Source organism: Vidua macroura, chromosome 14, assembly GCF_024509145.1.
Source record: "Vidua macroura isolate BioBank_ID:100142 chromosome 14, ASM2450914v1, whole genome shotgun sequence".
Taxonomy (NCBI): domain Eukaryota; kingdom Metazoa; phylum Chordata; class Aves; order Passeriformes; family Viduidae; genus Vidua; species Vidua macroura.
In genome coordinates, this window is record NC_071584.1 from 12,437,786 (window position 1) to 12,462,740 (window position 24,955).

At 42.1% G+C, this 24,955-nt stretch overlaps 1 protein-coding gene across 4 annotated transcripts in view; it reads left to right on the forward strand.

The window, feature by feature from the left end:
• Positions 1 to 24,955, forward strand: part of KIAA1210 (KIAA1210 ortholog) — a 57,523-nt gene that overhangs the window by 17,859 nt on the left and 14,709 nt on the right. For 2 of the 4 annotated variants that reach the window (XM_053990390.1, XM_053990394.1), the window contains exons 1-3: positions 1,502 to 1,564; positions 17,071 to 17,147; positions 22,043 to 22,211. In XM_053990390.1, coding sequence (XP_053846365.1) covers positions 1,530 to 1,564; positions 17,071 to 17,147; positions 22,043 to 22,211 — 281 coding nt within the window. In that variant the 5' untranslated portion in view covers positions 1,502 to 1,529. Of the gene's footprint in view, positions 1 to 1,501; positions 1,565 to 17,070; positions 17,148 to 22,042; positions 22,212 to 24,955 lie in introns of those variants that run through there. The other 2 variants (XM_053990392.1, XM_053990393.1) reach the window with 1 other exon arrangement.

The window sequence follows — 24,955 nt, forward strand, 5'->3', positions numbered from 1 at the left end:
TTCCAGCGAAGTGGGAAACTGGACTAGAGTATGATTTGTTTCCTGTTTGTGATGGTCCTGGCACTTGTCATCTGGTACTTGTGTGACAGCTTTCCTTTATGTAGGGACCTTTATAGAAAATTGGGAAATGGAGTTGTCCCTTCACAGATGTCAAACTTCTGCACTGTTAGAAAACTGCTGTAGCTGAGCCACTTATGGGACTCCTCACCAGAAGTCCATTTCTCAAACCACATGTGACTCTCATGAGAAAGATATTAAAATAAAGTATTTTTTCCAAGTATTCAAAGAGGACTTCTCCACTAAATGTCTTTAAGAAACTCATATAAAAATACTTAACAATACTCCCTCCTACTGGCTTGTCAGACCCAAGTATTCAAACACTGTGTACCAGCTGAGAAATACAAATAAATGTGGTTTTCTTCTGATCTTCTAGGAATGTCTGTAAATCTTTGCTATTATGAGAGTTATGAACCTCCTACTTTTAAATATCCATGCAATTTTTAATTAGGAGCTGATATTCTTAGCAAGCCATGTGAGTGCAGGAGCAGGCTCAGGCTGTGGCAGTGGCTGCTGCTGCTCCCTCCCTGTGTGCAGGCAGCACCAGCAATGTCTTGCCTCTTCTCTGCTTTTACCTCAACAGAGGCCATTGATAGCCACAATGCAAGTTCATTTCCATATGAATTTAATGCAATGTAATGCCAGAAATGTGTGGCACAGCTGTATCGTCCCCAGGACTTGGGTCACCCCTGTTAATGAGGCTCCTTGAGGTTTATGTTCCCCAGCATTTACCTGTTTCCACACCCAGTGAGTGCCTTCTTAGCTGTGACAGTGAGGAGCAATGGTTAGTATATTGTCAGAGGTCATCACCAGGCAGTAATTCTGCCATATGGGTGTGCTGGCTAATTTAAACTCTAGAGCTTTTTGCCTGACCTTGCAATATTGCAGGGATGCAATATGTTTGGTTATTTTTCCTGTTATTGTGCAGAATATCTTGTTAGAATAGATTGTGATTTACAGTGAATTGGGATAATGCCTGTTTTGAAAGATCCTGTGCTCCCCTTTTGAGCTGGAGAATAACTACAGCTTTTAGTCGTTATTTCAAAGATGTTGCAAGTATTTTCTGTAGCTTTCCTCTGTCTAAAAAATAACAATAACAATCTCCCTGAAGGGCTTCTTCACATCCTAATTATAACCAAGCCCCTTATTAGTCCCACAGGGAGACGGAATCAAATGCCATATGGCATTTTACACTTCGGATGCTGTGCGTACCAATAGCTGGAAAGAGACAGGAAAAGGGGGAGTTAACAATTCATATCCATTTATGGAGCAGGCACAGCCCTCCTTGGACCCAGTTCAGCAGAGTCTGAGTGCCTCAGATCAGGAACTTTATCTGGCCAGGAGTTGCCGCGGCACGCCGGGGCTCTCGTGTGCGCGTGGGCGAGTGGGGAGCGCTGCGCGCTGGCAGAACCCCGGTGCTGGCATCCCCACACAGGAATGAATTAAATGCACACAGCCTCCCTGGGAGCACCATGGCTGGGTTCTACGGGTGCCTGAAAAGTAAAAAGTAAGTGCCATGCTGAGCCCTCCCCTCCACCTTTCCAAAGGGAGCTGAGTCTAGTGGGTACTTTGAAATTCTGTCTTTGTTGTATTGCAGCTGCAGCATTGAACAAAGTGGTTTTGCCTTGGGTGTGAAGTGCCAGCCTGAGCACAAAAGTGCAAAAATAAGTCCTGACTAAAGTATTCGTTTGGTGAAAATTGGTCATTTTTTTTTCTCCTTCAGAGGTATAAACATGGAACATTGAAAAAGGCATTAAGAACCTTTCCTGTTTAATTATAGCAAGAGGGAAAATGCCCTCTTCCCTAGTGATTAGCTGTATTGTTTCTATATTAACACATAAAAAGGAGAAATACAGAAATTCACATTGGCTTTTAAAAAATGTTTAGCTAGAAGTCTGGCAGTAAATGCTGTTTAAGAACATGATGAGCTCAGTTTTTCTATAAGCAATCTGAGGTTTGTTTCTGTAATTGCTCCCTGTTGAGAGATTTGGTTGTATTTTAAAAAATTATTTTTTTGTTGCTTTGCTGGCATGTTCTGTTGGAGTAGACTATCAAGGGAAAAGAGAATGAGAGAATGCATGTTAGTATTTGTGCTTTAAACCACCATGAAGATGCATTCTGTTTTTCCTTTGACATTCTCCCTGCTGAGGAATGGAACAAAATTTCCTGCTGCCAAACCTGAGGAGTGGTTTGGTCGTGTTTTGCACCAGCAGACTGCAGAGGGCTCTATTCTTGCACCCGCTGAGAGATTACAGACAGGGAACATGCACAGTGGAAGGCAAGAGAAATTGTGTCTTGAGGCTTAAGATGTGAATACTGATAGTTAAGTGTGTGGGTAAGTCCTGGATAGCAGAGGGAGGAAAATAGCTCAAAAGTGGAGCTGGCAACTGACTCCTTTTCCTTCTCCCAAAGGTTGTATCCCTCACACCAACAGTTTGTCTCACATTACTCTGGTGGAAATGTGCATTTTCAAAAGCACACAACTCCTACTGGATTTCTGTTAGCATTTCCATCCCGTATTGACTCCTTTCGTCCTCTGAAATTTGTAACAGGAAATTAATATTTGGCAGAGAATTTTGCTTTAGATAAAGGGAGAGTGTGCCATCAGAACTAGAAAAGGGCTGTGAGTGAGTCCTGATGAAGGCAGGTGGATTGGCACTTGAATTGATAAAAAGTAGTAAATTTACATTGTTTGATTCCCCCCCTCCAAATCCTTCAGAATCTAATGCACTTAAATCTGAAATTCAGAGAGAGGCTATAAAGTTTGGACAGATGAAGCTTTTTTAACATGTGGTAAACCATCTCTTCTTTCCTGGTCAATCTCCACCTGACTTATGAGGAACAGGATTTTTTTTATTCAACAGATTATTCTTTTTTGATATTCTTCAGTTAGGTCTCTACACTTGATATATATGCACAGGTTGTATTCCTCAGCCTGTTATTTCAGCCCTGTGAAGTGTTCCGAGGTGAATTAATGCAACTATTAACCCTTTGCAGTCTTCACAAATTTTGTATGCTGATTTGGCTGTGGTTATTGGCAGTTAAAAAGAGTTCAAGACACCAGTTGCAGAAATAGTGATGTTTTTAGCCTGAGATTAGTTTTCAATGAAATTTGTTTGGAGTTTAACATGAAGTATTTGTCTTTCTGGACAAATGTGTCATTGAAACAACTTCCCCAAATTTTCACATGGTCATTTAACCTGTAGGAGTTAATTTGCTTTCTGAATGAAAGCTCTTTTGGAATGAAATTACTTTTATGCTTTAAGCAATTGGTTTGGATACCAGTAGGAATTTGGCCAAAGTGACTTAGAGTTCAGTACCTGCCAAGAAACCTGCCATGGACTTTGGGGAAGGGTTCCCTCCAGGGTTTTGAGCTGCTGAGTCCAGCTAAAGCACCTGGAGTGTTTTAAAAGCAGCTTTAGGGAGTGCTCTCCTGTGCTGCTGTCACATTTATTCCCACTCCCCCACATTTTACAAGAGGAAGCAAAGGCTCTGCCTTGGTACACTGCAATAATGTGTGGCTGAATCTGATTTTGTACATATAGTCTTGTCCCTGTGCTTTGTTAATGACCTCTTCTGAAATGAAAAAAAGAACCCAAAGCCTAATCCAGGTAATTCTTGGCTGCTATTTCACTGAAATAAAACTTCTAGATTGCTTTCATATTTCTCTTTAACCAGCATATGCAACCTGAGTAATCTTGAATTGTTCTGCTAAGTTTATCATCACCCTTGTTGCAGAGTTCTGTTTCTTTCTTGCTCCAAGCATGGTGCCAGGAAAAAAATATTATACCTAAACAGATATGATAAAGTTTCCTAAAGCCTGTGGAGGAATCTTTTCATATGCTCCTCAGTTTTTGGGACTGGCCAAGTATGTTGTTATGAGCTGAAAATGTGGTTGCTTGAATAGTAAGGTTCGCTGATGGTCAATGCAAACTGCCAATTTCCAAAGACAAATATAGTGTGTTAGAAGCTATATAAAATATTTGGCTGAAGAGTTTATGTGCCAGCTCAGACCGGTTTCTATAGCAGACTATAAGAAAATGTATTTAACTGTGTTTAATGTGGTCACTCAGGATTTCATGGTGCCTTTCACAAACAATCCCAGAATTATGGATTGGATGTCTTCTGCTTTGCCAAGCTTTGCACTTCCAGTGGGGTATTGTGTTCTTTTCTTATATACCATAATTGTCAAAAATCCTGATGTGCACTTTTATCTTGCAAAGAAGTTCAGCATTTGGGTAAAGCAAGTTGATCAAGGAATGCATCAGTAGAATTTTCAATATCTTTCTAGATAGTTTGAGATGAAAGCAATTGCCAATCTAAAATGATGTTATGACCATGAAATTGAGTAAAATATATTTTCTGGGGTAGGTGCTGTTGCTGTATTTTGTGTTGTTGCCTGTTCAGACAAGTGTCAGGAGTAGATTGTGGTGATTGCTGGGTTTATTCCAAAGATGGTACAGAGCTGCCCACCTGATGGATAGGCTGTGTGTTCACTGCCCCTGCACCTTCACCCCAGCTTTCTTGTTGAAGAGGCTCATAGAGGACGGTGGAAATCCCAAAAATCCCTTTGTCCTTGCGGCTAGTTACACTTTTTACAAACTTTTATGTGTTTGTGTGGTCCTTTGAGCCTTTGGCTCCCCATCCACAGCAAGCAGCTGCTGTTTTAGCTTGGACAGTGACAAGTGGATTGGAAGTGGTTTAAAGCTCCACCAACTGCTACTGGAGTAGCAACTTGACACGGGGGGCCAGGGCAGGTTGAGCCTGTTGGTTCCTCTCTGTCAGCAGCTCGTTGGCCTCCCGTGGCCTCTCTCCCTTCCTGGAGGCTGTGATTGCCGGGGGGCTGCTGTGAATGATGCTTCCACTGGCTGACTGCAGTGAATGATGCTTTGCTCTTTGGCACTGCTTTACACATGAAGCATCTCTCCAAGGCTCCAGGGCTGTTTAAAGTGAGACACCGAGTTCCCTGGCCATCCCTGCCTGTGCCTTCCTCCAGCATCATCCCGGCTCAGCGTGGCCCATGGGCTCAGTTGGCAGCTGTCAGAAGGCTGTGCAGCTTTGGAATCAGTGCAGGCTTCCTGGGAGCTGTGGCAATCACTGCCCCTGTGATGATCTGGGATCTGTCTGTGTGGCTGATGAATTCAGGAGAGGTGAAATGCTTCCCAAAAACATTTTGGTATTCTGAAATATGTCTGTTTACATGGATTTTTATTGTACATCACTTTAGCATATTATTTCACAAGAGCAAGAATCACTGATTAACAGCTTTTCAGTGTTGGGAGATTTTGAGATGAAAATATCTGAGTATGATACGTGCTTTCTGCCCAGCAAAGCAAGTTCACCTGTGCAGAGACAAACCTTGGATGAGTTTCAAGAAACAGCTTTTATGGAACTTAAGAGATCTCCCCACTGAGGCCAAATCAGAGAGTGTGAGCTCAGGTAGAAAGACTCCTCAGGGGTTGTGAGTCTCTTGGAGGAATCTTTCAATACACAAACTATGACCATGTTCCTCTATTAGGCAACTGTACAGTGTTTGGATATTTGTGAGCATTTTGCCTTCAACCCACAGGAGTCATTCAGTGCTCTGCCTGGTATTAAATGTATAGAGACTTAAGTCCTGATCTCTTATTCAAAAATAGCAGAGAGGGTGCACAAAAGCAGTTAGGAGGTGTCAGACCCATGGCATTGCAGGCAGTTGGGCACTGTTAGTACAATGTTGCTATATTATTAATGAAAAATCTCCTATTTCTCTTTGTGATTCATTCTGTTTGACTCATCTTTGTGCAAGAAGTTCAATTCTGGCTTAATACACCAGTGAGTCACTCCCATCTCCTCATTCTGTTCGTGCTTCTCTCTGGATGGTGTTTGTTTTTGCAGCCACACTGGTACAGTGTGTTTGCTGGCTGTAGGCAGAGGAATTCCAAGCAGGCCTGTTTATTTGGTTTCACTAGAACAGCCCTTTTGCTATCTCCAAAGTTCTGAGTATTTGGCAGATATGCTGTCAAATTGACCTTTAGTGCTTGTCCTACATCACTTGCAGTGGAGCAGAAGCTTGGGTTGGGACAATCTGCTAAATGTGATTCTCACTCTTCTGCATCATTTGACCATCAGGTTTTTTGTCAACATAATTTTGCCAGACTGAGCCGTGAAAACATCCTGTCATAATTTTCCCTTGTGTTCTCTTCTTAGACAGAAATTTCTGCTGCTGCAAGTGTCTAGCTTTGTACACCTAGAGCCAACTGGAGAGATTAATTTGTCATTTCCTTCTTGTGCAGAGGTCTACAAAGTTTTAGGCTTTCACATCTGCTGTGATGTGAAGGCCTAGAATTGGATGTAAAAGCTGAAATCTGATAATATATGGAAAAAAAAAATGCAGTGAGTTCAAGTTGTACTTCCAGTAGATAACCTACCTGAGCTGGTGTAGGGCAGCTAGAGCTGACTACTAGCCAGATTTGAGAAAATCTGAGATAAGTCTGTCCATGGGGAAACAGGAAAAAACCCAAGGTAATTCCAAGGTTGATTTCCTTCCACCCCCTATATTTCTCCTGCTGTAAGAAAACAGTTGAGCACAAGGTGTTCTACACTAACATGATTCAAGCTTATAGCTCTGCATTACATCTGTTATAGTCTCAAAGTTTGTAAAACTATTATGGATTAAGAAGTTTTAAATACTATTTTGAATACAGCAAATACTAACTGCAAACTCTCTTATTTTATTTTGTTTATCTTATTATTTTATTCATAATTATTTTTTCAAGTTTGCAGGTGACCTCCCACTCCATTGCGGGAGTCACTGTATAAACAAAGAAAAAAAGCCCAGTCAGTTGACATCCTGTCTGATTCTGCTTGCAGATGCTGAGCTGTCACTGCTCATCACTGTGCCAAGTCAAGGCTGTGCCAACAGCCCAAGGTTTCCAGCACTGTGTGTGTGAAAAAGGCCACACACATCATTATTCATTTCTTTAGCTGTATTGTTTTACCTGTGTGTGCTGCTGCATTTGGAGAAGTGTACAGGTGCCAAGACATTCTGTGCTCTGTTGTGTCATGTGCTATAGCATGTTGGAATCTTTGTGACTGTTGTGCTTCAACCCCAGCAATTCAGCCCTACAACAGCCACTCACTCACTCTCCCCTGCTGGGATTGGAGAGAGAATCCCAAGGTAAATGTGAGAAAACTCGTGGGTTGAGATCAAGACAATTTAATAGATAAAGCAAATGTCATGTGCACAAGCAAAGCAAAACAAGGAATTTATTCCCCACTTCCCAGGGTAGGCAGGTGTTTAGCATCCCCAGAACAGCAGGGCTCTGTCACATTAATGGTGACAAGAAGACAAAAACCATCCCTCCTAAAGTCCCCCTTTCCTCCTTCTCCAGATTTCTATGCTGAGGATGAGGCCCGATGGTCTGGGATATCCTCGGCTCAGTTGGGGTCAGCTGTCCTGGCTCTGTCCCCTCCCAGCTCCTTGTGCACCCCCAGCCTCCTCACTGGTGGGGTGGGCTGAGGAGCAGAGAAGGCTCTGGGTAAAACCTGCTTAGTGATAAAGGAAGCATCTCAGAGTTATCAGCACTGTTTCAAGCACAAATCCAAACCACAGCTCTATGCCAGCTGCTAGAATGAAAATTAACTCTACTCAGCCCAGACCAAGGTGCTCTCAGAGGGAATTGTAGTGCTCTGAGTCAGAGCAGGGAAACTTGGCTGTGCAGACAAAGCTGCCTGATCCTGCTTTCTAACCATCCATTCAGAGCCAAGGTAGCATTCCAGCTTCAACATTTTGTGGTGGTTGTTCCTTTTGGCCTGTGAGATTCGAGGATCTGGTGTTAATTAGAACTAAATATTTGACTTCTATTCATGATAAATTAATTTATGCTTCTACATTCTCAGGAATATGTAATTGTGCACTTCTGCTGGGGCTTTTCACTCATCTAACAAAGCACTTGGAATCCACACAGTAGTTCTGATGCAAATGAGATGTATTTGAGTGGTCTAGCTCAGAGTTAGGATGGAGACATTGTGGTAACCATCAAGCTATCTATGTACGTGGGAAAATACAGACCTGTCAGAGGTGTGGAGGAATTGTTTGCTGGTTCACTCTAGCAGTCAAACTGCTTTCCATCATTTCAGTTTAGTGAAAAGAATGTTTCAAAAGCTTAAATTAAAAGGATGCAAATTGTCTCATTGCTTCCTTTCTTGCAGCCTTGGCCTGTGAAGACCTTACAGAATGTCTGTCCCCATCTGATTCTCTCCCCCATGTGCCTGCTTGTCACTACCCCATCTTGCAGTTCTTCTTGTCTTTGGTGTCAGTTTCTTTGTCTGAATTCAGCTGAATTCAGCTTGATACTCCATTGGTGCAAAACAGCATTAGCTCAGATAATCTTATTTTAGATGATCCTGTTTTAGAGAGGTATTTGTGTCTGGAATCCCAGAGAAGTAGGATCCCTTTTTAGTAGTTTGCTCATACTAGAGCAAAAGGTCAGGAGTTGCCCTTGGGACAGAACTGGCTCAGGAACTGCTTTGAGCACATGGATGATCTCCCTTGGCTCCAAGAGTTCTCCATGTGCTTCAAGACCAATTGTACTTCAGGAGCTGCCTAACTCGAGGCTCTAGAGAGAGCAGAGCAGGGACAGCAGGAATAGAAGAAGGGAGGGAAACCATCAAACTTCACACAGAGCTGCAGAAGAGCCCCTCTGCAAGCACGGGGCTGCCTCTGGCCTCCCTTCTCAGCAGTCAGAACGGGCTCTGAATTGCAGGAATGCCCAGGGGCAGTGGGAACTCGGGGTTAGCCAGCCAGCCACTGTGTGTTTCAACTGGCAAGGAGCTGGCCTTCTTTTTATTTGTTGTGTGTACAGGCAGTAGATACTGACAAATACGTTTGGGGACTTCACATGAAGAGAGATTTCCTGAGCTTCCTGCCAAAGGCAGCTTCTGAGACCACAAAGCCTGTGTTTTATTTGCTTCTTTATAGCCCAAAGATGGCTGGCTGGTTTTATGGCATTTTGATCTTCAGAGTGAAAATTTGTAGCAGTTTGTCCCAGAATTTTCTGTTTGCCTCCCAATTTTTTAAGTGCACTTTGAGTTCTAGGCCATTAAATGTCTTTATTATCTCTTGTCTGAGAAGTTTCATAGTATCTGAAGATCACCCCTCCCCCCCCCCCCCCCAGCTTTAAGCTGCTCTTTAACCCAAAGTTGAGGGATAAGTGACTTTAAAAAAAGAGAAAGCTTTAGATATAACCTAAAGTTCCATGTTTCAATGCTGGTGTTCAGTTCTCTGTTGTTTCAGCCTCATTTTTCCTGCAATAGTGAGACAGCTTAGTTTGGTAAAAATGCCTCCAGACTCTTTTCTTTCAGGGAAAATCCAAAAATCCAGGATGTAATGATTCTTCCCAGTTTCTGAGAATAACATAATGGAAATAACTGTCACTCAAATATGAGGGCAAGGCAGATATGCAGATTACTCTTGTGAAATTTTATGGGTTTTTTTGTTATTTACCTTTTGTGTGGCTCTAGCACTTGTGTCAGTCCATACAGCTCCAGCTTGCTGCTCTCCTGCAGCAGAGGTGACCCTTAACTCTCCCATAGGGCCCATTAAGCTTTCCAGGAGTTCAGTGTGACCATGGTGATTCCACAGATAAAGAAGCTCATGGCTGAGTGATAAAAAACTTGGCTGTTAGAAATCCAGTAATTTGCCCTGCTGTTCAATGATAGAGCCAGAAAAACCAGTGAATTTACCCAAATCCCAGCCCAATAGTCTCCATCTGCTAGAATACATTTAAAAGACAAGCTCTGTCTCATAGATTTTGCTGTGTAAACTAATACTTGTCACCTTCACAGTTTGCAAATGCTGGCAATTTCCATGAAGTTTTCTCAGGCTCACAGTCTTTCAAGCCCCTGTGGAGCATGTTGAAGCCAGCTGATGGCAAACCTCTTTCCTTTGCCACCTTTTGCTGATCCCTACAAAGCCCACAGACTCCCAGGGCTCTGCACACCACAGGTCAGATCCAGTCCTCTAACTTTATGCTTGAAGAATCCAGGTGAAACAAAATTAATTAGGAATTTGGAGAGGGGGTAAAAAGCACATACACAAGCTAGAAAACAGTGGAGAGGCAGACACAGTGAGCTTGACTTTTATTCCCATACTTGACTCTCTGACACCTTGACTCTGCTGGCATGAGGCATGTCTGCTGTTCAGTGATAGTGGCTTGACATTTCCTGTTGCTTTGCCTTGAAACCATTTCCAAAGGCAGTAAATGCACACTGGGAGTAGCTCCCTAGCTGGCAAAAGCAGCCTTTGGTTACATCCCTGATGATTTTTAAATGCCTGTTCCTCCTCCTCTGCAACTACTTCAAATGTATCCATGTCAAGCGGATCTGAGAGTGTCTCCTGCTGCTGGCAGCTGGTTCCTTTAGTGTGGTTGCTGGAAGACTTTGCTATTCTTTTTCTTCTTTTTAGGAAGACTGGGAGAAGATCCTCATTCCAGCTGTTTCCTGAAATTTCTCCAGTGTGTTAGTGTGAAGGAAAAAAATTACTACATGGGAAAAGCTTACTCCTATGCTAATGCCAAACTGTGGAATTTAATTGGGTCATTTAATGACCATTCCTTTAAAATGGAGACAGTCTGGGGCCAAAATCTTGCTGTGGCATAGATCATGACTAGGTTAGAGCCAGTCTTGATTTGGGCAAATTTCTGTCACATTTCTCTTGATTGGTACTGACCTGCAAATGCACTGTAAAATCTGTGATAAATTTTTATTAGGGATGGGCTATCAAGAACCATTTTCTGTGGCTTTTGGCTAACAGGTAGATATTTGCTGTATTGTCTGAGCTGATGCAGAGATCTTGCACAGACAGCAGCTACCCAAGATCATGCTAATAAGCACAGCAGAGTAATTAGGTGCATGAGGACAGCTTGAAGTGGCACCAAACCAAGTTAATCTGTCTGGCGTGGGTGCCAAGGCTTGCAAAGCTCTGGGACTTCAGTTTGGCCTCCTGAGCTGGGTACAAAGCAAAGCTGCCCTGCTGCTGGTGCCTGCCTCGGGTTTAAGGCACCAGGTCTGGGCTGCAGTCAGTGCCCCCATGCAGGGACACAGTTCCCTAGTGCTAAATCAACAAATGGCAGGAGTGCAGGGAGGGAGTCTGGGGATGTGCAGCAGCAGTGCAGGGGCAGAGGCATTGACTCTCAGTTTCTGGATTGGTAACAGAGTGCTTATGAATTTTTCCCATTTACCCTTCCCCCTTCTTATCCTCTTGGCTTCTCACACAATTACAGAATGAGTCTGTGTGACTGTATGAAAGGCATTTCCTCCCCTTACTTTTTTTTTTTTTTAAAGTCTGCTTCAGCCCACCAGCTGCTTTCCATTAGTGTTGCACACACACTCACTAGGAGGGCAGGACATAATGCTTCAGGCACTGTTGAACAGCAGAAATCCTTCAGAATTGCTGTCAGGCAGAGGCTTCTCAAAGCAGATTGTAGCAAACAAGAGTCCAGCACATTGGAACCTGTCTTCTGGAGAGCATTCACGGAGGAGCCAAGGTGTGGGGACAGAGGGGGGTCGGGGGCATTGTCTGAATGCAAAGTCTGAATGCAAACCCTCCATGTGGAGGGTTGTTTGCTCTGGATTATCTTCTCAAGGTTAGGAGCTGAATGTTGTCTGTTGCTATGGGGAATTATGACCCCCTGCTTGAGTCTGAGAGAATATTTTATTGATATTAAATATTATCTAGATGCTTATCCAGACTTCCTGGTGGGTACTACTGCTGTATTTCTTAATTGTGATCCTTGGAAAAGGACCTTAAACTTTCTTGAACTATCCCTCCTTCAGTGAAAATTACAAGATCAATATTCTTTAATTTTATAAACTCTTCCCCTCCCCATTACCAGTGGAGAGAGTAGCAAGGATCCTGGTGTAAACTGTTGTTTGTGTTATTCTTTTATACCTATATTAAACAGTCATGGAAGGGACCCCATGGGAGATACCAGCTAGGGGCTGGCAAAAAAAACCCTGGGAATTTCATCCTAGAAACACTACATTGTAGAAGAGCACAAAGGGATCAGCCGTAGAAGGCCAAATCCTGGTTGCCCCTCTCATGCTGGATTGTACCCTGTTTCAGCAAAGCTGTTTTGTTGAATCCCACACTGTTCAGCATATTCTGTGACCATGGGCCTTGAAGTGCAGGTCACTCAACTCGCGGAGAGCAAAGGGAGCTTTGGTTGCTGAGCTTCCAATATGCTCAAGGGATGTGAAAATTGAATAGAAATCTTGCTGGCTTTGCTATTGCTATGATTGACTCTGAAATCCTTCAGTGAAGTTGCAGAGGGTAAACTTTACTTCACTTAGCTGTTATTGGATTAATGAGTTCATTGATAGCTTGTTGGGCTCCCAGAGAGAAAAGCCATCAACCACATTTTGTCAGAGCAAAGTCCTCTAATCTGCTTTAATAAGAGAGAAGAAAATTTACCTCTCATTCACCTTTTGCTGCAGAATGTAATCTGAATATTAAACCATCCTGCCTTCCGTGTTTTTTTGAACCTTGGTTTTCAGGAGAAATAGAGGGGCTTTCTCTGAGGTCCTGCAGTAGCTTGAAGGGTGTTCTGGGGGAGGCTGGCTGCAGGGTGGTGACCTGGAGGACCAGATGAGGTCCACAGGCTCCATTTTCCTGTGCTGATGCACCTTGCTGTGGAAAGTGTGTGTCCTGAAATCTGGAGCATAAGCTTGATTTCAAATAATATTTGTAGCAAGGAGGAAATTGGTCTTTAAAACCTCCAGGCAAAAATTTCACCTCTTTCTCTTGGCTGCTTGCCACTGTCTGTCTTCTATAGGCTATGAAGATGCTAACTGAATGCAGTGCCTCGCATTCTTGAGGCTTTATTTCCTCAAGCATTTATTTGATAAGAAAGAGGCTGTTCAGGGTTCAGCATCTCCTTTGAGCTCTCTGTCATAAGGCCTTCTGGGATGCTTATGCAGAACCATGGACTGAAGCTGAAGAAGCACTAAAGGTGGGTTAGGAGCTTGCTGTGCAGTTTCCAAGCCTTCTGCTCCACTGGAGGCTGTGTCCCTTTTCTGAGGCTGAGCAGAGAGCATTTGTCTTGGACCTTTGTTGAATGCAGGAAACTTGAGTCCTGTACAAAGCTAACTTCCCAGGAGTCCTTAAATACACAAACCAAGCAGTGAAAGGGAATTGTCTTTTATTCATTTAGCATTCTCCCACCCCTCTACCCCCCATGTACATATTAAGTCATGTGTTCAGCTCAGCAGAGCAAATGGTCAGAACAGCATCCTGGAACTTTATTTCTTTTGCACTATCACTGCCCTCCCATAGAGTACTCCAAATATTTGTCCAGTTGGTTCAGTTTGCAAAGGGGAGACAAGGACGTTTCTCATGTTCCTGGAGATTTCTTATTACTTTTCAGACTGATTAGTTTCTGTAATGAGTTGAAGAGCTCCAAGTGAATGCAACACAGTGGGGTTATCAATGGAAATTTTATGTGGGATAGCAGATATAGCCTAGATCTAAAGGTAAAACCAAGTGAGGGTAGTGGTGTCTGCTAAGTTCCATTGTCTGTTTTGAACATAAAACAAACCCTGCAACTTTGTAGGAATTTAATTGCTTTAAAGTACACCTTAGCAATGCAAATAGAGTCTAATAATGCCACTATTATTGTTGTGATTGCATCTACATAGGAAGGCACTCTTTGCAAGTAATTAATTAATTCACATTTGTGGTAATCCAGCCCATCATGCTGTGCAGGGAGGGGCAAATGCTGTGCTTTAGGCAAACTTTCAGTCTTTTCCATGGCCCTACATAGGAATTGATGCAGTGGACTTACTGGCCATGCTGAGTCTGGCTTTTGAGGGGTGTGGCAGATTGAACATCTTGTGTGCCCTGTACCTCTGCAGCAGGAGGTCTGTGCATATGCAGGGATTGCAAATACTGTTTGAGAGAGGATTAAGAGCATATTAGGAAGCTGTAGACTGGGGAAATGCACCCACTGTTCCACTTCTAGTGAGAAGCAAACAGTAGCTGTGGCTTGGGAGCTCTCCTGTCTTGGCTGGCCATGTCTGTCCCTGCTCCCACACTGAGGTGAAGTCTCCTGCATCCTTCTGCAAGCATCTCCTCCCAGCTGTCCTGTAGCACCTCAAGAGTATGAGAAATACTGCTCTAAAGGGCCATTTATTTAACCTGATATTTTTATCACTGAAAATCAATACACAGACAGTGTTTGTTAAAAACTTTGTCTCTAATGGTGTAATGCTCTGGGAGAGCTCACAGGGTGTTAGTACAGCTGATTGAACTGGATGTACATGGTATTGATACAGCTGACACTGTGTCTGTCTGCTGTTATTAAGGCCTGGAAGTGGTGAATGTCTGGAGGTTCGATTAGTTAATGCCTGTGCACTCATGTGTATTTGTATTGATGGGGTTTTGTCCTCTTTTTCTCCATTACACTGACCTCCAGGCTAGGGTTTGTGGCTCAGAACATTTGCTAACTGTTCTCTGTAAAGTACAACTCACTGCCACCAGAATTTGAAGTTTAAATGTCATCTAATTGCTAACTTTCCTCCAGGTATGCCACTAAGTTTTTAATGATGGAACCTCCACTTTGTTGGTAGAATATATACATCAGATATTATATAGGTTTTTTCCTGTAATTCAGCTACTTCAACTAACTCAAAGCTTGAGAAAATCTGTGATGTTCAGTTCACTGGAAAAAGATGATGAGGTATACAAAGGCACTAAACCATTTGGTCCTAAATGGGGCACCCTTGTAGTTGACACTTGAGCCCCATGTGCCCCAGAGATCTCAACCATAAAATTGAGTTAATGCTGGAGCTGATTTGACTGAAGAAACTGCCTCAGAGCTGAACTGCTTTGCAGTTGTAGCTCTACTTGTATAAAAGATACACCAGTTGGAAGTATATGCTTGCAGTTACAATAAACACTGCAGTCAAAACATCTTCAAAGGCTGGAATGATTCTGAGTGAGCAGCTGAGATGATTGAGTGAGCTAAATAAACATTGAACTGATGCAAACAAAGCTGGATCTGAAAGCATCAATTTTCTCTTGCTTTGATTTAGTTGAAGGTGGGTAAAGCAGAAGTTAGAGGTCTAGATGAGCCATATTCCAGGTCCACTCACATTCTGTGAAAATAAACTCGAGTCTGGAGATTTGTCAGTTTGTCCTTGTAAATTTGTTGAATGCTTTCTCAATATTTTATTTCAAATGCATTTCCTTTTACCTCAGAAAAATCTAATACAGTGTGCAGGGTGTATAAATTTGAAAGGAAAAATTTGAACCAAATTTCTTTTTAATATAAAGAAAGAGTCTATAAGAAAGTCTACTTATGACTGCTTTAAAGAAAGCATGCAGGAAATGCAAACATTTTCATAGATAATTGATGAGACAAGGGGAAAAAAGGATAAAAGTTGAATGGTTATGGTCACCCCGAAGGAAACTTAGAAATCTTATTTTTTATTGCTTGTCAATATTGTCTGACAATTGTTTCAAGAACATTTTGTTTGTCAAGAACAATTGTTTGTATCTCAGTTAGGAAAGGTGCAATCAGTCCTGGTTGTTGCAATGACTTTTTCATTGGTTTTTAACAAGCAGAAGTGAGATTATTTGGAACTAGATTGTGTTGATGCTCCCCTGTGCCCAGTGCTCCCAAGGGATATGTTTGACTGCACTTTGCTTCTCTTTTATACCTCCCCAGAGTTCAGCAGCTTTACAGTTTCCATGTCTGTGTGGCCAGTGCAGGGAATGTTTAACTCCCTGGCGTCTTTTTTCACAGGAGCTCTGCCTGTTTTACCTCCATGAGCTGCTCCTTTCTTTTCTCTGACAGACACCTCTGCCTCTGAGTTTGTGCACTTTATCTTTTAAGGCTGTCTGAGGATGTGGGCTCATAGAAAGGTCCCAGTGCTTTTGGGCATGACAGATTTTAGAGTATGTGGGTGACACAGAAGAAATGGAAGAGTTTAGTGATTGGCCAAATTAGTCCAGAATCACAGACTTGTTTGCTGTTGAGATACTTGACTTAGCTGTATTGTTACACCACTTAAATGTGGAAAATCATTAGATGTGATATATGCAGAAGAGAGAGCAGGATTTGGCTGTAAAGATTCTTACTCTTTGAGTCCTGACAGATTATGGGAACCTCTACTTATATAAAAGTATCACTGAGGTACCTTCCATAACACAGGACAGTATTTATGAGCTGTCCTGCTAAACTGTCACATTTCCACTGTTGCTTGACATTTGTACTGTAACTCTTGTGGTCTGCTGCTTCATTCCTTTGTCTGGACAGACACCCATTTGGAAAATACAAAGTGGAGCCAGTTAACACTGAATGATCTTAAAACTAGGCTGAACTTCTGTTTTCATCAGGGAGGAAGATGATGCCATCAGCTAATTTGGTTGATCAATAGCCCTGCTGGCAATAAGGTTTCAGAGCTTGTGGTTAAAAGCTGATTGCACTGGATCCAAAATAAATTTGATCTATTGGTTTCCACAAATGTAGCATAGCCTGGAATGATGTTTCAGTGCTGATGCTTAACTGGTTTTAATAATGATGACAGACTAGACTGGTGCCTGCTGTGAGGACACTGTAATGCATGAACCCTGGGCAGCTGAGCACTTATGTTTTTTACAGTAGTGTGGAGCTGTCACTCCCTAGCAAAGGTTCATTATTCTAAGACTGGGAAGCATTACAATGTTTGCTGAGCAAGTGTAATGACATCTTTCCTGAAAGCAAGCTTTGATTCTGGTCTCCTAGCAAGGCAGAGGTGCTGGCAATGGTTAGACTGGATTGTTAGTTGTGGCTGGAGAAGTAAGTGTCACTGAAAAATGAAAAGTTCTGTGGCCAAAGTGCACAAAGGCCTGCAAGGCATGTTTGTGATAGCCATCTGGGCTATCACAGTTTTAGAAAATATTCAGCTGTGTTCTTTCTTCATGCTGGGTGGGACCATATTCTGCTGGGGAGGTGGACTAAAATTTAACTGATGCTTTCATCTCTGTTTCAGTGACTATATAATGGCTACGAGACCCACAGAGGTCACACAATCGCCAGAAACTGGAGACACAGTCGAAGAGTGCACAGGTAAGCAGTTGTTCTCTGAATGTAGAGCTGATTTGGAAAATTTGTTTTCTTCAATTAGTCAGGTCTGTAGTAACCTGTTTTGCAGTGTTGTTTTTTTGGGGCTTCTTTTGTAGTGTAAAGAAAATTCTGTGTGTCTTTGTCAGCTGTCAGTATTATGGGAAAGATTATTTAATGTGCAATGCTGGAGCGACATATCCTGTTGGAGGATATTCCTTTTGATTCTGACTTGGATTTTAAAAGCAGGATGTTAGAGCTTGAAGGGCTGATTGTTGTGCCTGCATTGATGGACCCTGCAGAGGTGGGAGCTGAGCCTGGTGACGAGGCTCTGTCTGTGGGAGCTGTATCAGTACCCCCAGCAGCCTCTCTCTTTCTCTGTTTCTGGCCACAGGCAGCCATTTGTTACTTATTCTTTAATCTGGTGGCATGGTCTGATGCAGTGTGAGGGGATGGAATAATAGGTAAAAAAGGAAAATATCTTTCTTATGCCAGACTTCTCTACATTAAAGGATATCCCCTTTGCCAATATGAATATGAGGAATAGCATCATGGCTGAAGCATCTCTGGAGAAGTGGCTGACACATCATTTGATTTTTCTCTCTTTTCTTTGGCTAATGTTTTGCAATCATCTTAAATGTTTGTGTTTTAAAGGTCATCTTGCTTTTTCCTTTAGAAATATATTTGTCACTATCAAAATATTGTTAGAAGAGATAAGCAAATGGCAGAAACTGTTGCACTCTGCTTGGCAGATGGATAGAGGTGAAGAAAGTGTAATGATAGATGCTCAGCACTCTGGTTTCTTAGATTTACTAGTTTGTCACACAGTCTAGTGCTATCCCAGCAATCTGCTAAGCTTGTGTGGAGCCCATGCATGAAAATTTTGTACTCAGGTTCACTAGAAGATTCAGGAAAGAGATCAAATTCTGGCCTGGGTGATAGGAAAAGCAGGATATGGCTCATGATCTGAAGTGTTGACTTTAAATCCACCAGGAATATTTCTGACCCTAAATGAACAAAATTTTAAATAGTTAAAGGCTGCTGTGCTGTTGCCAAGGAGTTCAGGAGACACTTGGCTGGACCTGGATAAAGCATTTTAGAATATTCTGTTTACTTCCAAAGGTAATGAAGGATTGCCTCACCTCCCCCTCTTCATAATTAGCTCATGATGTAGAGGCTGTAGGAGGCTAAAACCCCCACCCTTCACAGTCCAGTCAGTTAGACTGAATTCTTGATGTCTGCCTTATTGTCTGTAGTGCAAGGCTTCCAGTGCATGCTGCTCCTTCTTTGTGGTAGGAACCAGGTTGCTGTCCAAAAACTGTCAGCACCCAATGTTGGTGGTACTGAATTCCATGATTTTATTGCTGTCTGCCAATATCTGGTATTTTTACGAAGCTAGAATCATGACACTTCCTGAGAATCTTGTCTATGGGTTGGGATTTTTTTCTAGGTGTTTTTAATGTTGAAACTAGTCCTTGGATTTGAGGGGAAAAAATATAGAAAATACTTCCTGACTGCACCCTAGGAAGTCAGAAACCATAGAAGGTCCCCAAATGAATGGTTTAATTTGAATATGATCATTGACCTCCCAAATCAGATGTTCCCCATGCTTTTTGCAGTTTCAATTTTTGCACTGGAAGAAGCCACCTTTTCTATTTTGTTATAGGGAAGAACTATTCAAAGAGCAGAAAGTCCTGAGTTAATTCTCTCTGTGCACAGCAGACACAATGAAATAGGCAGTACACATACAGGAAAAAGTACAGAATTCACAAACTTTACAGAGAAAGGAAAATGCTTACTCCTGCTTCTTTGCTGTTATAGTTGGCTAAAACATAGCATAAGCAACTAATTTTTGGGAAGGCTTCTCCTTTTTAGGGCAGTAACCTAGAAATTTAGTATTTTATTTTTAATGCCATAAAACTGAAGATTGGCAACCATAAGATTTCAAAAATCACCAGTGGATGAAAGGGAAATAGGCATAGTTGTTTGAGCTTGGATTTTTGTTATGCAATGATTTTTTTTTTCCATTTTAAGTATTAAGGTCCTCTTGTATTTTACTAGTTCAGGTATCAAGTACCAATTTATTGTTACACTGGGCTGCTTCACAGTGCACTGAGATGTAGGCACCTTTAGCTTAAAGGTGGCATCCTTTTAGTGGTGTGCAAAACCAGAGCACAGCTGTTCCCAGCAGGAAGCAAACAAGAATATTGTCTTTCTGAACCGTGTCTTTTTTGCTAAGTGAACCATGTCTTTTTATGCTCTCTCATAGAACAGCCCCACAGTCTTCATCTGCATCCAGCACTAAGTGCCTAGTAGTGATTTTATCTTTTTTTTTTACATAATAATATGTAAAAAAAGTGCCAGTCTCTGGAACTGCAGGGAAACTTACTGTCTTCTCATTCATCTGAGGCAACAGAATGTTTGCAGCTGAGCAAAGCCTGGTTGAAGAGGAGTTATTGCTGGAGGGGATGTACCCCACACATCAGTAATAAATTAGAGTCAAGAGGAGGCACTGAAGTGACTGATGTGTCTGCATCAGATACTCTCTGTTGCACAATGGTACAAGTGTTGTCCCATGCCAGCTAGGGATTGCTCATTGGCAGTGTTTGGAAATCCTTTCTGTAGCCTCCATTCTAAAGTTAGCACCACTTCTGATCTAGGCAAGTATTTGGAGTAGTACCTTGGCAATGGTTGCTTTTGTGGCAAGACTTATGTCTGCTTCTCCCAAATATCCTTAGGATCACTTGTTATTGTGTGGTGGATTTTTTGGTGTGGGTTTTTGTTTTGCTTTGTTTTTTTTTAACACTCTCCTGGTTCTCTGGAAATACCAGCATCTTATTAAGCTCATCAATAATCCTGCACTAGAATCCAGCTTGCTTTCTGTCTGTACAACTGACACTTCACCAGTGTAAATGACCAATGTACATGTCCTTGTTTCTCATTTAGATACCTTTTGAGTTGCAGAGCTCTTTGCCTGTCTCAAAGTTTGCCATTTCATTTTTTGAGTCATTGACTGTGTTAGCAGACACTGCAGAACTGATAATTTTGGGGAACTGCTTTCATTAAACTCATTAAACTTTTGTTTTGCCTATCTGAGATAAACCAGATCAGCTTTGACAAATTTCCTGGAAGAATACCATACACATTGTCTAGTTGCTGATAGGAAAGACAGGAATGGTCAGGATGTGTTTCTAAAGGCTCTGAAGAACACTCATCATGCTTGTTTTACTGGAGAAGCTCTGTGTGCTTGCTGTGTCACCTGTGTTCTCTTGCCAGTTCTTGCTACAGGTGCAGCATGAAGCTCATTGAGCCCTGTGGGAGTCTTAACAAATCCCAAACCCTTGGGATTAGCTCTGTTGTCTGGGCCACAGCAATACAACCTGTGTGTTTTCTGTGACTGTCTCATTCACTCGTTGCCTGATAAGCAGCAGTGGAAGATAAAAAGGCCTTTCACTGATAAACCCTCCCTAAGAGCAGCCACATCCCATTGTTCTTTGTGGGACTGCAGTGAGAGTTCACTTTCCATGGTTTGAAAGATACTTTGGGCTCAGAAGCAGCCCAGGTCACTTGGACAGCAGCTGCAGGGCTTTGGGGGCTCTGCACAGGGGCAGCCGTGTCACCAGGCCATGGGGACACTGTGGCAGCGTCCTTGTGTGTCCTGACACGTGGTGCTGGCACTGGGCTGAGGAGCAGGGAGGAGACAGGGGGAGTAGATCTCAGTATCATTGTTTATTTCTCAAAGTGGCCACTGTCTGATGCAGCTGTGTGGTGGCAGTTCCAGCCCAGATAAGGCCCATTGGCAGAGATCCCTGCACGTACAGGGCACACGTTGAGACAGAGCATCACCAACTAAATCACTGCTGGGAGAAGACAATAATTGTCTTGAAATAATGCCTTGCTTATGAAGGAATCCTCCAGCTGTGGGCATGTATTATGCCAACTGCTGTAAAGTATTAATTGAACAATGAAGTTGGCTCAGATATGCAATGATGTTATTGCTCTGAGTATGTATTTAAGTCAATCTCAAGGGTCTTAGTACAATAGTTTGGCCCAAACCACTCAAAGTGACCCCTCAGTGTAAGGGTCAGGGACAAAATGCAGGACTTGTGTGCTGAAAGAAAATATACATAAGAATGTTCAAGTATCTTAGATCTTATTAAAAATAAAAGATCAGTGATGTTTCATGGTGTTTCTTTTTTTTTTTTTTTTTTTTGTTCTTTTTGTATTTTCATTTGGACTATGAAAAATCTGAAACCAAATTAACAGTTTTCCAATTGTGTTCTTAAGGAGGCTGCTCTGTTTGGGGCTTTTGTGTCCTGCAAGACAATGTCTTAATTTAAGTTTGCTTCTTCGTCTCTGGAGGACAAAGAAGGACAGTTGGGACAGTCTTGGGACAGTTGTTTAATGTGGAAACAGATATTTTGTTTTTGGAGTTGATTAATTCTTTTTCCAGTTTCATTCTTTCTGCCAATGTTGAATGTCCTTCAGGTGTTGTCTCCTTAGAGAACTGAATAAAGAATAAGGAGTAAGTAAAGAACATCAATACCTAAAGACATTGACAGCAATTTTTATTGAAAATACACCAAGCATGATCACTGTTCAATTGTAGATAGATACATTCTCTAGATAAGATACTTTTTTTTGCAGAGACTGGAACCTAGGTAGGCGCCACTATTGTCAGCTTAATGCCAGTGTTGCTTTATAGGAACCAAATGTAAGAATTGAAGCTTCACCTTTCACTGGACTCCAGCACTGAATTATTTACAAAGGAGCTGACTGAAACTGAATGGGCTGCTCTAGCTTTGAGGCTTCCTCCAGAATTTAAGAGATAACATTACCCAAGCTAAGCAATACCACCAACTTTCATAAATTTTCTTTTTTTTTTTTTTTTCATGTTGCAGGAAAGAAAAAATCCAAATTTCAGACTTTCAAGAACTTCTTTGCCAAGAAGAAAAGGAAAGAACCTCCACCTCCCAGGGGAGAGAGTAATTTAAAACCTTGCCAGTCCAGCAGCGATGTCAGCATCGCTGTGCTCAACACTACTGCACTTCATTCACCGAGGGAGGCTGGGTAAGCTGGCAGGGAAGGAAAATAAATAAAAGTGGACCTCTCACAGCAGTAGGATGAAAGCATGAGTTGGCCCCTTAGGAGCAGCCTCTGTCCAAATTTGTGCAAAACAAGCCCTAATGCTGATGAAGGAATTCCAGGAATTTCCTCTTTCTTTGCTAGTGCTTGAAGAGTCAGCCTGGAAAGGAGGGGGAGGGCAGCCGGGGCAGGGGTGATCCAACCTCTTAGTCTAAGACTGCAGATAGCCCAGATTGCTTTGATTGTTTTTAGTGTTTGAAATCTGTCTAGGAGGGTCTGATCAGCAGCAGTTTTACAAGAAGAGGATGATGACTGAGTACTGCTAGTACAGAGAAGACGTGTGAAGCTGTGTGGGTGTTTTTCAGCATCAGTGATGCCCTCTGTCATGGCTGCAGTAAAGAGAAAAGTATTTCTGGTATATTATCAGTGTGTGATTGCTTCTTCAACTGTCTTACCTAGCCCTTTGGGCATAGATAACAGCTGCAGGCCCCTGGTTTTGTGTCAGCCACCCCTGGAGGGCTGTGCCTGTAAGTGGGGTTTGCAAGCCCATAAGAACATTTCTCAGCTCTCTGAATGGTGTTAGTGCAAAACGATGTCCTTTTCTCAGTCAGTGGGATACAAGCTGTCAGCTTGCACTGCAAACACTGCTTCACTAATAATCTTTAGACCATCAAACTACACAACTACTGCCCATAGAGTCCCATCATTTCCTCTGGTTTGGTGGGCAGCTTGAATGTCAATACACATGAATGAATTGAGCATTTGTATAGGGAAATCAGTGTGGACAGGCAATGGCTGAAACATCTGGGCTTTAGTTAGTGCATCTTTAGCTTCAGCAGAAATATACATATACATATATATGGAATTACATGTACCTATATAATATTTACAAATACATATATATGGAATATATGCCTGGAATTACAGTTGAATGTAGATTTGCACATAAGAGACTGATCTATACTAAAGCTGCAGTTAATTCTATATTTAATCCTATGCTTTTTTGATGACTGCCAGAAGAAAATACAGTCATTCTCTTGCCAACACATCTGATACATATACAGAGAGAGGAAAAAAAGACAGAGATCTTGTACTGGCAGTCTCAAGAACAAGGAGACCTCAGCCCTTATGGGTAAAGAATTCCCCAGATGGAAAGGCAAATACATCCTAATGCACATGCATTCTTTGAAATAAATAAAATATGCCAACTAATAGTGAACATATATTGCAGTAAATAAAAGCTGCATGACTGTTTTTCTTAATGCAGTAAAATTATGTCTTGCCTATATGGAGTACCTCTCATGCTGAAAAGGACTATAAAATCAAACACAAAAGGATGGGATAGCTTCATTCATGATGAAATAAGGCAAGTGCCTTGCTTGTGTGTTGAGCTGCTGTCCTGTAGATTAACACAGACATGAACCATGATATATAAGGGGAGGAAGCAAAAACTCTGACCTGTGCTATGAGAGAAACAGCTCTGATTGCCTTTGACACAACATAAACTTAGAGCAAATTTATTTTGCCCTGCTGTGAGGCTGTGTGTACCTGTAGACTGACTGACTACACCTTTGGGGCAACAGAAGGGTTAGTCCAGCAGCTAGAGGAGGTGTCTCTGGAGATGTAAAGAAGGGGAATGCAGGAGGAAAAAGTCATTTGTTTGGGTTTTTTGTTTTTTTCATAGTGTATTTACTTAATGAATGTTCACAGTCTTTCTTGGCTCTCTTCTAAATAAAGAGAGACTCTATGGTTAGGCAAATAGCAGAGACCTCTTCTATCTGATTTCCTTGCAGTACAGCTTTGACATACTGAGTTTCTCTTGTCAGAGTTGTGTTCCTAATCATCCTCTGTTCCCCAGAGTCAAACTTTCAGAGGCAAAGCATTGCCTGTGCAGCATCTGAGCCAAGGAATCCTTGTAATTTGTATTTGTTAATAGTCTCATGGCCAACAATGAGAGAGTATTCTATGATGCTTTCCAATTCAAGACTAGGATGAAATCCTGGTAGAGGCTATCCTTGTTGCTTTTGGACAAAGTAATGTACAAATAGTACCTGCCTATGCTGGTGGAACTTGATTAATAAATTATTTGGAGCCTTCCTTGTTGTGCCACTCAAGTGCAAAATTTGCTCTGCATAACTTAATAGCCCAAGCCCAATCAATCTCAGTTAATTACAACTCAGTTAACAGCTGCTGTGGAAACTCATCATTGCTTCACTGGGCTGAACACCCCATGAGCACAGAAACAGAGCAGGAATGTCTTACCCAGGCACTTTAACCTGGCCATTGATAGGTCTGTAACTGTAGCCATGGGCACTTGTCCCATCTACATTTTTAATACACTTGGGATCTGGTCATATCTAGGATATGGGTGAATGCAACTGGTTTTACTGCTGGACATGAGAGGATTTGAGTCAAGTTTGTTAACATATCAAAGTTAAATTTTCTGCCCATATTTACAAGAAGGGAAAAAACAATCCATCATCTTTGGCAGGTATGACACACACCAGGCTGCAGAAGCTGTAGCCTGAATGTCTCATGCTAGGCACACTGGCACTGTTGTCCCTTTCTGCTCTGTAGACCTTTCTTAGGGTGGTTTGCATCCACCTAACTCCTAACATGGGACTCCCTCTCTAGTCAGCAAACTGACCTGTCTGTTCAGTGCAGAGCCTGAGTGCATTGCAAAGGGACACCTGCCTTTGATCAAATGTGTTTCTCCTCTCTTCTGAGTA